Source organism: Entelurus aequoreus, linkage group LG22, assembly GCF_033978785.1.
Source record: "Entelurus aequoreus isolate RoL-2023_Sb linkage group LG22, RoL_Eaeq_v1.1, whole genome shotgun sequence".
In the NCBI taxonomy this organism is placed as follows: domain Eukaryota; kingdom Metazoa; phylum Chordata; class Actinopteri; order Syngnathiformes; family Syngnathidae; genus Entelurus; species Entelurus aequoreus.
The window spans coordinates 4,461,458-4,478,131 of NC_084752.1; the positions used below are offsets into that span (position 1 = coordinate 4,461,458).

Sequence of the window (16,674 nt, forward strand, 5' to 3'; positions counted from 1 at the left end):
TTTCCGGCTAACACAACAGATCATTGCTGCCCTCAGTCTCCTCCTGAATAAAATTGAGTATTGATAGAAGTAAATACAGTCCATCATTGCTTTTTTGTTGCCTGTAGTCTCCTTCTGGATACAATATGTATTTTTGTTCTACGGCGACCTTAGTGTCTTTTTGGATAAAATCTCTCTACCGAGACCTTTGTCCCTCCCCTCAGTCTCTTGAATAAAATGTGTCTCTTCCAAGGTAGCTGCAGCCGACCCCTGTTCTCTTTCTGCCCTCAGTCTCCACTTGGATAAAATTTGTACCCTTAGAGGTAAATTTTAGTCTCCTTGTTGCCTCCCTTTTCCGCGTAGATGATATTACAGTAGTCTGCAATTGTCACACCGCCCTTAGTCTCCTATTAGATAAGGCAACTCTCCTTAGAAGTAAGTACAGGACACCCTTGTTCTCCCCAGTCTCCCCTTGGAATGAATATGTCCCCGTAGAGAAATAAATAAAGGACTCCCTCGTTCTCTTGCTGCCCTCAGTCTCCTCTTGGCTAAGGCTTTTCTCCTTAAAAGGTAAATACAGGACACCCTTGTTCTCCCCAGTCTCCCCCTTAGAATGAATGTCTCCTTATAGAAATGAATACAGGACTCACTCATTGTCTCGCTGCCCCCAGTCTCCCCTTGGATAAGACTTTTCTCCTTAGAAGTAAATACAGGGCACTTTTGTTCTCCCCAGTCTCCCCCTTGGAATGAGTAGGTCTCCTTACAGACATAAATACAGGACTCCCTCGTTGTCTTGCTGCCCTCATTCTCCTCTTGGATAGGGCTAATCTCCATAAATGTAAATACAGGGCACTTTTGTTCTCCCCAGTCTCCCCCTTGGAATGAGTAGGTCTCCTTACAGACATAAATACAGGACTCCCTCGTTGTCTTGCTGCCCTCATTCTCCTCTTGGATAGGGCTAATCTCCATAGATGTAAATACAGGGCACTTTTGTTCTCCCCAGTCTCCCCCTTGGAATGAGTAGGTCTCCTTCGAGAAATAAATACAGGACTCCCTCCTTCTTGTGCGGCCCTCAGTCTCCTCTTGGATAAGGCTTATCTCCTTAAAAGTAAATACAGGGCACCCTTGTTCTCCCCAGTTTCCCCTTGGGATGAGTATGTTTTCCTAGAGAAAAAAATACATGACTCCTTAGTTCTCTCGCTGCCCTCAGTCTCCTCTTAGATAGGGCTAATCTCCTTAGATGTAAATACAGGGCACCCTTGTTCTCCCCCAGTCTCCCTCTTGGAATGAGTATGTCTTCTTAGAGATATAAATACAGGACTCCCTCGTTCTCTCGCTGCCCTCAGTCTCCTCTTGGATAAGGCTTATCTCCTTAGAAGTAAATACAGAGCACCCTTGTTCTCACCAGTCTTCCCCTTGAAATAAGTATGTGTCCTTATAGAAATACATGACTCCCGCAATTGTCTCGCTGCCCTCAGTCTCCTCTTGGACAATGTCTCTCTCCTTAGAAATAAATACCAGAGTCCCTCATTCTCTCACTTTCCTCAGTCTCTTCTTGGACGAAATGTGTCTCCTTAGAGAAGCAACAGGAGAGCCTCGTTCTCCTGTTGAGTTATGATGCGTTCATTGCAGCGTCCTGCTAACAGCTCTAAGGTCAAGTAGTAGTACTATACTGGATACTAGGAGAGTGAAGTAGTAGTACTACACTGGATACTAGGAGAGTGCAGTAGTACTACTGCACTGGATACTAGGAGAGTGCAGTAGTAGTACTACACTGGATACTAGGAGAGTGCAGTAGTAGTACTGCACTGGATACTAGGAGAGTGCAGTAGTAGTACTACACTGGATACTAGGAGAGTGCAGTAGTAGTACTACACTGGATACTAGGAGAGTGCAGTAGTAGTACTACACTGGATACTAGGAGAGTGCAGTAGTAGTACTGCACTGGATACTAGGAGAGTGCAGTAGTAGTACTGCACTGGATACTAGGAGAGTGAAGTAGTAGTACTACACAGGATACTAGGAGAGTGCAGTAGTAGTACTACACTGGATACTAGGAGAGTGCAGTAGTAGTACTGCACTGGATACTAGGAGAGTGAAGTAGTAGTACTACACAGGATACTAGGAGAGTGCAGTAGTAGTACTACACTGGATACTAGGAGAGTGAAGTAGTAGTACTACACTGGATACTAGGAGAGTGCAGTAGTAGTACTACACAGGATACTAGGAGAGTGCAGTAGTAGTACTACACTGGATACTAGGAGAGTGCAGTAGTAGTACTGCACTGGATACTAGGAGAGTGAAGTAGTAGTACTACACAGGATACTAGGAGAGTGCAGTAGTATCTTAAAGGGTAAACGGAGGTGAGCAGTATATAGTTGAGCAACATTCAGGACGTGCAATATTGTGGACAGAAGACAAGACGTCTACTGCACGTGTACTTTCTACTACTGGACATGAAATATTGGTGTCAGTACTTTCTAGTACAAGTCTGTACTGGACATGAAACATGAAATATTAGTGTGAAGTCCACCAAGAGGAACAGGACTCCTAGCCGGACAGAGCGATGTCATAGTCACTGGTGGACAGCAGGGGGCGCCCCACTTTGTGAACCTAGCCGGACAGAGCGATGTCATAGTCACTGGTGGACAGCAGGGGGCGCCCCACTTTGTGAACCTAGCCGGACAGAGAGATGTCATAGTCACTGGTGGACAGCAGGGGGCGCCCCACTTTGTGAACCTAGCCGGACAAAGAGATGTCATAGTCACTGGTGGACAGCAGGGGGCGCCCCACTTTGTGAACCTAGCCGGACAAAGAGATGTCATAGTCACTGGTGGACAGCAGGGGGCGCCCCACTTTGTGAACCTAGCCGGACAGAGAGATGTCATAGTCACTGGTGGACAGCAGGGGGCGCCCCACTTTGTGAACCTAGCCGGACAGAGCGATGTCATAGTCACTGGTGGACAGCAGGGGGCGCCCCACTTTGTGAACCTAGCCGGACAGAAAGATGTCATAGTCACTGGTGGACAGCAGGGGGCGCCCCACTTTGTGAACCTAGCCGGACAGAGAGATGTCATAGTCACTGGTGGACAGCAGGGGGCGCCCCACTTTGTGAACCTAGCCGGACAGAGAGATGTCATAGTCACTGGTGGACAGCAGGGGGCGTCCCACTTTGTGAACCTAGCCGGACAAAGAGATGTCATAGTCACTGGTGGACAGCAGGGGGCGCCCCACTTTGTGAACCTAGCCGGACAGAGAGATGTCATAGTCACTGGTGGACAGCAGGGGGCGCCCCACTTTGTGAACCTAGCCGGACAGAGAGATGTCATAGTCACTGGTGGACAGCAGGGGGCGCCCCACTTTGTGAACCTAGCCGGACAGAGAGATGTCATAGTCACTGGTGGACAGCAGGGGGCGCCCCACTTTGTGAACCTAGCCGGACAGAGAGATGTCATAGTCACTGGTGGACAGCAGGGGGCGCCCCACTTTGTGAACATTCTTAGCGTTTGTGATGCGAGCCGTCACGTCCACGGGCTTCTCGAAGTAGCTGACCAGCGCCTGCTCTGTGAGCACGGACGCCAGGAACTGCTCAAAGGTGATGGCCCAGTCTTTGTCCACGCCGCCGCCGCGCTCGTCCTGGCCCTCGTTCCTCACCAGCACCGTGTCGTCGGCGATGTCTTCGCACTGCAGCTTGTCGTCCAGGTCGTGCGAGCCGGCGCTGAGCACCGAGTACGACGACACCGACGTGTCGTCTTTGGCCTCGTCGTCGGAGATGAGCATGGCCGACGACGAGGCGCCGTTGTCTTTGGGAGACGAGTCCTCCAGCTTGATGTCCTGCATGGGCGGCGAGGGCTGGCGGACGTCCCCGCATTTTCCCTCGTCCGCCTCGTCCGCCTGGCGCGCCTCGGACGGGTGGGCTCGCTCCCGGTCCCTGCCGGCGCGGCAGAAGAGCTTGCCCACCTCGCCCATCTCCAGCAGCAGGCTGGTGACGGTGGCGGTGGCGTGGTACAGCTCCTGCTCCGCCACGTCCTCGCTGAACATGCTGTACAGCGTCTTGCACAGCTCGATGAACTGGCTCTGCGGGAGAACACAATCAACAACTGTCGAGTGTGCCCGCGCTCAAGTCCGCCCCGCGTGAGTCCGTGCACGGGACGCAGAATGGCTTCTCTCAACTTATTCATTATGCATAACACATTTTATAGTAGAAATAAAACAAAATTAAAGCTGCAGGCAGCGATTGAGGGCTCATAAAATCCAAACCGCAGCATTAATTAAATCTCTTTCATCAACTTTTAATCAGAAGGGTTCAATCTCTCTCCTGTGCTAATTTGAGGCCGACACGACAAACGCGCTCAGAGGAGATAATGTTTGAAAAAAGGTGACTGTTTTTACACAACTTTTGTTTTGAAGGGGGAATTGCAAACTTCCTGTTGATTTTTGCTGGGGGTTGTCAGTGTATGAAATCTAGGTCTATGTGAGACCTACACAGAGGTTTTTGTTTCATGTCTCTACGACATTCCTACTGGGAGTTACAGCCAGTTTTGTCTGTGTTTTCTTCCTAGGGGGCGCTAGAGCGCAATTTTGAGTTTTGGGGTTTGGTATTTTGATTAGATCGCAATTTTTGCCAGTCCTGATGTGTGTGTCCAATTTGGTGAGTTTTGAAGCATGTTAAGGGGGTCAAATTACAGCTCAAAGAGGCGGCGGTATAATAATAAAACGCTAGAAATTCAATAGGGTCCTCTGTCCCACAGGGACTCGGTCCCTAATAATCCAAAAGTCAAACCCTGGCGCACCTCCATACCCGCGTGTGTCATTTATTGTGATTGCGTCTCGCAAGTTCTTAATGATAGCAGACACATTTCATGATAAGAAAAATAAAATAAGAAGTGAAACTAAACCGAGATGTGATTGCTTGTTCCAAGTCCTTAGTGATAACCAGCATGTGGAGGGGGGCGTGGCCTGCGGGCCTGCCGCGGAGCGGGGTGTGCCAGGACCGGCCTCGAAGACGGCGACAGGTGCGTAGATGGCCCAGGTGGGCCTTGTTATCTAATCAATCAATCAATCAATGTTTATTTATAGAGCCCTAAATCACAAGTGTCTCAAAGGGCTGCACAAGCCACAGCGACATCCTCGGTACAGAGCCCACATACGGGCAAGGAAAAACTCACCCCAGTGGGACGTCGATGTGAATGACTATGAGAAACCTTGGAGAGGACTGCATATGTGGGTAAACCCCCCTCTAGGGGAGACCAGATGCAATGGATGTCGAGTGGGTCTGACATAATATTGTGAAGGTTCCAGTCCATAGTGGATCTAACATATTAGTGAGAGTCCAGTCCATAGTGGATCTAACATAATATTGTGAAGGTCCAGTCCATAGTGGATCTAACATAATAGTGTGAGAGTCCAGTCCATAGTGGATCTAACATAATAGTGAGAGTCCAGTCCATAGTGGATCTAACATAATATTGTGAAGGTCCAGTCCATAGTGGATCTAACATATTAGTGTGAGAGTCCAGTCCATAGTGGATCTAACATAATATTGTGAAGGTCCAGTCCATAGTGGATCTAACATAATAGTGTGAGAGTCCAGTCCATAGTGGATCTAACATAATAGTGAGAGTCCAGTCCATAGTGGATCTAACATAATATTGTGAAGGTCCTGTCCATAGTGGATCTAACATAATAGTGTGAGAGTCCAGTCCATAGTGGATCTAACATAATAGTGAGAGTCCAGTCTATAGTGGATCTAACATAATAGTGTGAGAGTCCAGTCCATAGTGGATCTAACATAATAGTGTGAGAGTCCAGTCCATAGTGGATCTAACATAATATTGTGAAGGTCCTGTCCATAGTGGATCTAACATAATAGTGTGAGAGTCCAGTCCATAGTGGATCTAACATAATATTGTGAAGGTCCTGTCCATAGTGGATCTAACATATTAGTGTGAGAGTCCAGTCCATAGTGGATCTAACATAATATTGTGAAGGTCCAGTCCATAGTGGATCTAACATAATAGTGTGAGAGTCCAGTCCATAGTGGATCTAACATAATAGTGAGAGTCCAGTCCATATTGGATCTAACATAATAGTGTGAGAGTCCAGTCCATAGTGGATCTAACATAATAGTGTGAGAGTCCAGTCCATAGTGGATCTAACATAATAGTGTGAGAGTCCAGTCCATAGTGGATCTAACATAATAGTGTGAGAGTCCAGTCCATAGTGGATCTAACATAATAGTGAAAGTCCAGTCCATAGTGGATCTAACATAATAGTGAGAGTCCAGTCCATAGTGGATCTAACATAATAGTGAAAGTTCAGTCCATAGTGGATCTAACATAATAGTGAAAGTTCAGTCCATAGTGGATCTAACATAATAGTGAGAGTCCAGTCCATAGTGGATCTAACATAATAGTGAGAGTCCAGTCCATAGTGGATCTAACATAATAGTGAAAGTCCAGTCCATAGTGGATCTAACATAATAGTGAGAGTCCAGTCCATAGTGGATCTAACATAATAGTGAGAGTCCAGTCCATAGTGGATCTAACATAATAGTGAGAGTCCAGTCCATAGTGGATCTAACATAATAGTGAGAGTCCAGTCCATAGTGGATTTAACATAATAGTGTGATAGTCCAGTCCATAGTGGATCTAACATATTTGTGAAATTTCAGTCCATAGTGGATCTAACATATTTGTGAAATTTCAGTCCATAGTGGATCTAACATAATAGTGTGAAAGTCCAGTCCATAGTGGATCTAACATAATAGTGAGAGTCCAGTCCATAGTGGGGCCAGCAGGAAACCATCCCGAGCGGAGACGGGTCAGCAGCGCAGAGATCTAATCACCTGTCGGCTTTATTAGCAGCAGCCGTGATGAGACGAGTGGTTGGAGTTGGAGGTGCTGCTGGGCAAAACGCAGAAAAGACTTGTTAGGCGCCAAATGTAGAGGTCGCCCTCTAGTGGGTTCTTCAGACCGCCACACACTGCCAGGAATTCAGGGTATAACACTGTTTTATTTTGTTATCACAAGGTGCGAGACTCTGGCTTCCCAGCAACAAGTCTTTTCCGCGTCTGCCCAGCAGCACCTCCAACTCCAACCACTCGTCTCATCACGGCTGCTGCTAATAAAGGCGACAGGTGATTACCGTATTTTTCGGAGTATAAGTTGCACCGGCCGAAAATGCATAATAAAGAAGGAAAAAAACATATATAAGTCGCACTGGAGTATATGTCGCATTTTTTGGGGTAAATGTACTTGATAAAAGCCAACAGCAAGAATAGACATTTAAAAGGCAATTTAAAATGTCTAAAGAATAGTGAACAACAGGCTGAATAAGTGTACGTTATATGAGGCATAAATAACCAACTGGTATGTTAACGTAACATATTATGGTAAGAGTCATTCAAATAACTATAACATATAGAACATGCTATACGTTTACCAAACAATCTGTCACTCCTAATCACTAAATCCCATGTCATGTTCTTCCTCTGTGTCTCTTCTAAACAACTCTGCCAACTCCAAAGGTAGACAATGCGCCGTAATGTGTTAATCATTTCACACACAAGTCGCTCCTGAGTATAAGTCGCACCCCCGGCCAAACTATGAAAAAAACTGCGACTTATAGTCCGAAAAATACGGTAGATAACAAGGCCCACCTGGGCCATCTACGCACCTGTCGCTGTCTTCGAGGCCGGACATGGCAACACCCCGTTCCGCGGCAGGCCCGCAGGCCACGCCCCCCTCCACACAGCACATTCCATCATAGAAATAACAATACAAGACTTAAAATAACTTCAAAGTTAAACCCAGCGCCACCTTGCACAATAGCAATAATCACCACCACCACCACGCCAAATACCGCGTCACATTTTCACCTCATCGCGTTTGGCGAGTCGGAGTGTTTCTTTTGGCACACGCGCCATGCAGCCCACTCGGAGACTCCAAATAATCAAAAAGTCATCACCCGATGGTACTGCATTCATTTTTGCAACAAAGACATGTCACTTCATTCATGAGATTGCTCATCTAATGGATGTCATTCAAGTAATACACGACACCTTGCACAATGTAAGTCATTAGAAGTCAAAAGAAAGACTGGAAATAATCCACAAAGTGACTTGACAAGCAAATGTTTATATTGTACTCAGAGTACTGTAGTCACCGTCAATTTGGGACGATAAACCGGTGTTTTTCAACCTTTTTTGAGCCGAGGCACATTTTTTGCGTTGAAAAAATGCGGAGGCACACCACCAGCAGAAATCATTAAAAAACTAAACTCAGTTGACAGTAAAAAGTCGTTGTCGCAATTGTTGGATATGACTTTAAAGCATAACCAACCATGCATCACTATAGCTCTTGTCTCAAAGTAGGTGTACTGTCACCACCTGTCACACCACGCCCTGACTTGTCTGGACTTTTTTGCTGTTTTCCTGTGTGTAGTGTTTTAGTTCTTGTCTTGCGCTCCTATTTTGGTGGCTTTTTCTCTTTTTTTGGTATTTTCCTGTAGCAGTTTCATGTCTTCCTTTGAGCGATATTTCCCGCGTCTACTTTGTTTTGGTAATCAAGAATATTTCAGTTGTTTTTATCCTTCTTTGTGGGGACATTGTTGATTGTCATGTCATGTTCGGATGTACTTTGTCTTTGCTCCACAGTAAGTCTTTGCTGTCGTCCAGCATTCTGTTTTTGTTTACTTTGTAGCCAGTTCAGTTTTAGTTTCGTTCTGCATAGCCTTCCCTAAGCTTCAATTACTTTTCTTAGGGGCACTCACCTTTTGTTTATTTTTGGTTTAAGCATTAGACACCTTTTTACCTGCACACTTCCTCCCGCTGTTTCCGACATCTACAAAGCAATTAGCTACCGGCTGCCACCTACTGATATGGAAGAGTATTACACGGTTACTCTGCCGAGCTCTAGACAGCACCGACACTCAACAACAACACATCATTTGCAGACTATAACTACTGGTTTGCCAAAAATATTTTTAACCCAACTAGGTGAAATTAGAAAATCTCCCACGGCACACTGGTGGTTGAAAAACACTGCGATAAACCACCATTTTTTATAGAACGGTGAGGCAAATTTATGGATTTTTCTTCACTGATGGCCAAACAAGGAAAGACACTGAAAAGGCGTGTTATTGTTTATGTTATGGCGCCATCTTTTGGAGGAGTTCGCTCAATGTAGGTGCTGCGGTTTAGCGCTTTGAACCGGGAGTAGAAGTACCATTCCCGTCTTCCAGCCGTCCATTACGTTTCTACTCGTATGGATTCTTCATTCACCAGTCCACACCACGTTCGTGAGTTTTACCAATATAAATGTTTATACTTACTAAACTGTCCCATATTTGTACGTGCTATCTCGTAATGAAATCAAGCGTGCGCCGTTAGCATTAGCTAATATGCTAACACGAGTGTCTGTGTTAGTGTCGACTTACAATGCCATTCTTTTTGTATTGTGCAAGTTTCGTAAATCGACCAAAATGTCCCCATGGAGTTATTGAGTCTGTTTAGCTGATTGGAGAGTTAGTGTCCGCAGCTAGCGGGTCCATGACCATGACTTCTGTTTTGTTTGGAAACAGTTAAGGTATGTAAATAAACATTTACAAAATATTCATGTGTAAATGTCAGAAAAATTGTATGTAAATTATCAAAAAAACTTTCCGTTCTCTGAGTTCCCAATGAACAGCCAAGAGGCTGTCTTTGTTGCACCAAGCAAAGGCTTGGAAAATTCCATCGTGTACGATGCGAGGAGACGGGAGGGGGTTATCTATTGTCATCGAAGACCTGCTCAAGCTGAATCCAGGACCAGCCCGAGCCATCTTTTTCTTTTGTGTTAATGTGACCGAAAACAATGACTGTTTACATACTCCCCATTCCTTTAGAAACAGATGTTATGTAAACAGGGAAAATCCAAATAAAAAGAGGTGGCGTACAATCTTTCGCCGGAGCGTGGGTGACACCAGGGCCGGCCCGTGGCATAGGCCGTACAGGCAAATGCTAAGGGCGCCGTCCATCAGGGGGCGCCACGCCAGTGCCACAAATGTTGGAGAGAAAAAAAAAAAGTTGGTACTATTATTTCTAAATACAAAAAATAATCCCACGTTAATTCAAATGCAAAGTAAAGCCTATTTAAGAAAAATATTATTTGTTACAACATTACGCCCCCCCCCCACCCTCCCCCCGCACGGTGCGCCCCCTCCCTTCCCGTATCATTCATGACTCTTTTTGGATGTCGCCACATCAAAAAATCAACACAAGATGTCAAAACGGCCAAAACTGTCAGGTGCCCAGGGAAGAAAAAAGAGAAAAGAAGAGGAGAAACGAGAAAAAGACAGAGGTAGCAGGTAGGTAACGTTAGCCTACATGAAATTATTTGTCTGTTATAGAATGTGATAGTAACCTGGCTTTTTAGCATTAAGCTAATGTTACATGATTCGGCAATTGCTAATCAATAAATAGCTAGTTCTGTTTTAACGTCGGGTTAATATTGTGGAGGGGGCTAAATTGTTATGGAAAATAATAATGTAACGTTAGATAATTACAGTACTCCCACCTTACATTCCTCAGGGACATTTGTATTAGATCTTTGAAGCAGGTGTTTTTTGTTCACATTGTTATTGCCTTCTGGTTAGCTAATGTTTGCCCTGCAGGTAATAGTCACTTTTCCACCCCTTTATATATTAGGTATAGTTGTCAGCCTAGTTGTTAAAGTGCACATCATTAATGTTAATTAAGCAATATCACATGAGAGGGAATGCTGTTTTTTAATTTGAGCACTGCTGTGATTCGGTTAAAAAAAAAAATCATAACATAACATTCTCATATAATATGTTAATTTGCTTTCTTTAAGTAAAAAAAAAGGTCAAAGACAAAGCTATTCGGTTTCTTGTGAGTATATACACTTCACTGCCGATGTGGGGGGGGCGCCACCTAAAATCTTGCCTAGGGCGCCAGATTGGTTAGGGCCAGAGCGTGGGTGACACTGTAAGAGGTTACAGGTCGACGGCGTCTCTCCTCAATGGAGTCCAAATTTAATTCTGTCTCTGTTTGATTCTTTGCTTCTTGTCTTGTTTAATAGATGTCATCAGTGTTTGAACCTGACAGTAAATAACTAATTTTGCAACATGTGCATCTGCAGCTTATAGTCCGATGCGGCTAAAATTTGGGAAAAACTTTGTTTTCTAAAATGCAGTGGGTGTGGCTTTTATAACAGTGGTAAAAACGGTATTGTTATTATAGGGCAGGAATGTTCCCTTAGTCGTTACAAAGGGCTAAGAAGCCGGGAAGTGAGTTCCTACCTGATTCAGCTTGGGAAGATCCTTAGTGTGCTCCGTCTTAGACTTGCTCTCCTGGTTCCACAGTTTCAGGTAGTGTCGGTAGTCGGGGTTGTTGAGTTTCTTCACTGGAAGACGAGAAAGTGAAAAAAAACAAAATGAAAAAAACGACATTCTTTCACGTGGTCCAACAAAGCAATGCATATATCTGCAGTGTCACGCCACAGTTAGCACAGTTGTGTTTTTCACGCCAAGAATGCGAAGAAATCAGCGTGACATTCGGGTAGAAGAATTCCAAGTGGTGCAAAAATAGTGTCCTTTTGTTTATGGTGCCCCTGTCTAATAGCATGAATATGATGGGGGTTTTTTTCTTTTTTTTTTACGAGCAAACATAAGAAGAAACATTGTTGGGGTTGCCGCCCCTAATAGGGCGCACTCACGCCAGCTAATCCACAAGGTTCACTGTATGCTAGGTATTTAGTATAGATTCAGAACCCCCCTGTGCAACTGGCTGCTTGACTTCCTCACAGACAGACCGCAGTCTGCATATAAGAAAATTCTATTACTGTTAAGCAAACTATGAATAATAAAACATGTGTCCCTTATCATAGCTACACGTATGACGAACAAGCGTGTGAAAATCAGTGGTATTCAGTGAGGTAAGATGAATTCAATGCGCTGACAGTTCATTGCTCCTGCCAAATGAATTGCACTGAGTGGAGCGGATCACCACTCCAAGATGGCGGCCCAGCGTCTCGTCAGCGCCAGTAGGCAGTAGCGCTCCATGCTGCGTACCCTTATAAGATGTCTACGAGTGGGTCCATCACAATGACTTTTGTTTAGTTTGATCAGCCGTTTTTCTGCAGTGTGACAGACACCGTTTGGAAACAATTAGAGATGCCGAAAAATGCTTTAAAATGTAATATCGGAAATTATCGGTATCGTTTTTTTTATTATCGTTTTTTTTAATTAAATGAACATAAAAAACACAAGATACACTTACAATTAGTGCACCAACCCCAAAAAACCTCCCTCCCCCATTTACACTCATTCACACAAAAGGGTTGTTTCTTTCTGTTATTAATATTCTGCTTCCTACATTATATATCAATATATATCAATACAGTCTGCAAGGGATACAGTCCGTAAGCACACATGATTGTGCATGCTGCTGGTCCACTAATAGTACTAACCTTCAACAGTTAATTTTACTAATTTTCATTAATTACTAGTTTCTATGTAAATGTTTTTATGATGTTTTACTTTCTTTTTTATTCAAGAAATTGTTTTTAATTTATCTATCTTATTTTATTTGATACATTTTTTTAAAAAGGACCTTATCTTCACCATACCTGGTTGTCCAAATCAGGCATAATAATGTGTTGATTCCACGACTGTATATATCGCTATCGGTGGATATCGGTATCTGTAATTAAGAGTTGGACAATATCGGGATATCGGCAAAAAAGCCATTATCGGACATCCCTAAAAACAATTAAGGTAAATAAATATTTCTGAACCGGTATTTATCTGCGCCTTATGGTCCGCTGCGACTAATACATGTAAAAAGGATTATTTCTTCTCAAATTTGGTGTACTCTATAGACCGTAAAATCCGGTAATACGATCACTCCTCCCCCTGGTTGTTAACCATAACTGCCACCTTGCACAATACTGCAGGAATAAACAAAGAGACTCAAAGTACTCCACTAAGTCAGGAAAGTAATATAGTGTCGTACAACGAGGCGACGGTTCAAAAGTGTGAAAGCGACTACTTTCCAATCGATGTTGCTTTACCTTTTTCCGTTTTGAAAGTAACCCTGACAAAGCCGTCATCCTTCTCACTTTGGTTCTTTGTGTCCTGGCCTGAGGAGAGAGGAAATAGTGGGGGTTTAGCCTGGACTCTCTACGTGAGGTCAATAAGTGAATGGACAGACGCTTGTGTGATGTGACAAACACTGATTGTGTAATCAACAGAATATTACAGTGGAACCTCGGAAGTCAAACAAGATCCGTTCTGTGATTCTGGTTTACTTCCAAATTCTGAATGTTTCCCTTTGGAAATAGAACTAATGGGTTTTAGGGTCATAAAGTTTGTATTAACTGTACAGGAAATGTTTTAAAATAACATTTGAATATAAATAAGTTAACTACTGTCCAATACAGTCAAATAAAAGTAAAACTACTTCTCCTTTCAACACATGATATTAACTCATTATGTAAAAACAGCCAGACCCTTCTCCCGTGTCGCAGTAGGCTCCATTTCCTGTTCTATGGTTATCATCGCATTTTCAGTCCAATACTCATGGCAGGGGTGTCAAACTCAGTCATTGAGGGCCACATCGCAGTAATGGCTGCTTTCAGAAGGCTGATTTTTTACATTAATTTACATTATGCATGCACGTAATAGATAGATAGATAGATAGATAGATAGATAGATAGATAGATAGATAGATAGATAGATAGATAGATAGATAGATAGATAGATAGATAGATAGGTCTTTATTGTCATTGCACAAGTACAACGAAACTATGTTTTCAGCACAAACCCGTTCAAGATTAGACAAACAAACAGTGTACAGGGTTACAGAACAGGAAGGCTGATGGGTCGCCACAAGGCGCCCAGTAAAAGATAGGATTAAGGTAAATTCTGGGGAAGGTTGAGTAAAAAAATACAATCTAGACTGGGCTCCTAAGGGGGCCCAGTCTGGAGTGGGAAAAAAACCTCCATAGCAAAGCACATATTCATATTACAACGTACATCTCGAGATATCTAGAAACAGAGGGAAGGGAGTGCGGGGTCATGATGGTAGGGCCGCAGCTCTCTGCGCTGACCATCCTTTCATCACCCCTATGGGGTTTGCGTCGAGGGCGTTGGGTTTGGCGTATATTTTTTTGGATGCATGTTTTTGTGTAAGCCTACAGTGTGTCTCTGTTCCGCGGCCTTGATCTTGTGCAGCCGATAAGTCCAAAGTCAACAACAACAGGTGTGTGTCCATGAGAGACAAGAAGGGAGTTTTGTTGTGTCTAATAACCTGTGATTAATCGTGATTCATCGAAATGCATTTGATTATTAGATTTTTTTATGTATAACTTGCTTTAAAATCATAAATAAAGGTGACAAGCAGATATTTAACTATTGTTTTTTTTATCTCACAAAAATAGTTTTGCAAGACAGTATATAATAATATAATTGTCATGATCAGATAATATTAAAGTTTAAAATATGCATTTTTTTTCTGTTAAAATTTTAAAAACGAATGCATTTAGTAAAAAAAAAAAAAGTATTTTATTGAAACCCATTTTTTCCAGGCTTTCGCGGGCCACATAGAATAATGTGGCGGGCCAGAGCTGCCCCCCGGGCCTCGAGTTTGACACTTTGACTTAGGGTTTCCCCTTAATGCAGGGGTCGGGAACCTTTTTGGCTGAGAGAGCCATGAAAGCCAAATATTTTAAAATGTATTTCCGTGAGAGCCATATAATATTTTTTAACACTGAATACAACTAATCGCGTGCATTTTTAAGTAAGACCAACATTTTTAGAGTATAATAAGTCTCTTATTCTTTTTAATAACATTGTTATTCTGAAGCTAACCAATAATAAATAAAATACTTCTTACCATTTTTGCGACTTCTTGAACAGGTGCGGTCGAAAATGGATGGATGGATTAAAATCCAAGAGAATGTTTTATATTTTGAACGGTATTTTTAACATTGTGATTACCAGCGGAATTATTCATTACTTATTGTGTTAAGCAATGTCAGCTAAGATTTATCTGAGAGCCAGATGCAGTCATCAAAAGAGCCACATCTGGCTCGAGAGCCATAGGTTCCCTACCCCTGCCTTAAGGTAATTGAACGTGGCGGGCCGCCACCGCATTTTTATTACTTTTTTACTTGAAAACACAATAAAGTAATATAATATATTGTAGCCCGCAGAATAAATTACACAACGCCCGATGCTATTTTTACCTTTTATTACCAATCTTATGATAACAAATGGCACAATTCCAACAGGTTTTACCTCCAGTGTACACACTTTCGTCTCTGCGAGTCCACGATTCCCCCACCGGACACACAACAACACTTCCTCATTCTCCGCCAATCACCTTTCAGGCACGGACGGTGTGTTTGCAAACATGGGAAAAACTAACTTCAAATCCAAACATTACCACCAGCAGGTCGATACAGTTTATTATTGTAATTCACAAAAATTCACTATGTGTGGTTTTCTTTTTAATTTAAGAATCCATCTTTTAAAAATGTGTTTTTAGGCCATCTACATGCAACAACAAGGGACTTTTCTCATTTGTAGCGTAATTTGAAAAAGTTTAATTATATTTGGTATACCAAATACCGTATTTTTCGGAGTATAAGTCGCACCGGCCGAAAATGCATAATAAAGAAGGAAAAAAACATATATAAGTCGCACTGGAGCATAAGTCGCATTTTTGGGGAAATGTATTTGATAAAAGCCAACACCAAGAATAGACATTTGAAAGGCAATTTAAAATGTCTAAAGAATAGTGAACAACAGGCTGAATAAGTGTACGTTATATGAGGCATAAATAACCAACTGGTATGTTAACGTAACATATTATGGTAAGAGTCATTCAAATAACTATAACATATAGAACATGCTATACGTTTACCAAACAATCTGTCACTCCTAATCTCTAAATCCCATGAAATCTTATACGTCTAGTCTCTTACGTGAATGAGCGAAATAATATTATTTGATATTTTACGCTAATGTGTCAATAATTTCACACATAAGTCGCTCCTGAGTATAAGTCGCACCCCCGGCCAAACTATGAAAAAACTGCAACTTATAGTCCGAAAAATATGGTAATACAACGCAAGAATCCGTTTGAATGGAGAATCGTGTTGAATCGAGAGTCAATTGTCACTTTAGGGAATCGGTTTCGGATCTTCTTTTTAAAGTGATTTAAATTTGTGTAAAAAAAAAAATAGAATAAAAAAGAACCCACATTTCATAGACAGGGAGACCCCTGCTTTAAAGAAATATCCAAAAATATATGATGTGGTGAGCCGGGACAACCGTGATGAGAAACACATCCTTCCTATGCATTGTTGTAATAATAATAAATCCAATTCATAAGGATATGTCATGGTAAATAAACTACAGAAACATGGCTAATCCGCTCTGAACAACATGAACATTTGTCACAAAGAGCACTAATCGGACTAATGCGATCATAAACATGCTGACTTCCTGTTTGATTCTTCTCCAAAAATGCATACAATGAGATTAGTTACGATGCCAGTTATTACCTATTGATGTTTCCGGGGTGATGTCTTCAAAGAAGTACTGCGTGGCCTCGAAGGCGGAGTCAGGCTCCTCCTGTTCACTCGTCGTCTCTGACGGAAAACCGTATCATTTCGGAGAACCCGCGTC

At 42.8% G+C, this 16,674-nt stretch overlaps 1 protein-coding gene across 4 annotated transcripts in view; it reads right to left on the minus strand.

The window, feature by feature from the left end:
- Nucleotides 1-16,674, minus strand: part of tbc1d9 (TBC1 domain family, member 9 (with GRAM domain)) — a 111,736-nt gene that overhangs the window by 573 nt on the left and 94,489 nt on the right. For all 4 annotated transcript variants that reach the window (XR_009823804.1, XM_062032880.1, XM_062032881.1 and 1 more), the window contains 4 exons: nucleotides 16,551-16,637; nucleotides 13,053-13,121; nucleotides 11,281-11,384; nucleotides 1-4,056 (listed from right to left, as the gene is read on the minus strand). The exon at nucleotides 1-4,056 is cut by the window's left edge. Coding sequence is in view for 3 of the 4 variants with exons in the window: in XM_062032880.1 (XP_061888864.1) it covers nucleotides 3,412-4,056; nucleotides 11,281-11,384; nucleotides 13,053-13,121; nucleotides 16,551-16,637 (905 nt within the window). In the remaining variant the exon portion in view is untranslated. The remainder of the gene's footprint in view (nucleotides 4,057-11,280; nucleotides 11,385-13,052; nucleotides 13,122-16,550; nucleotides 16,638-16,674) is intronic.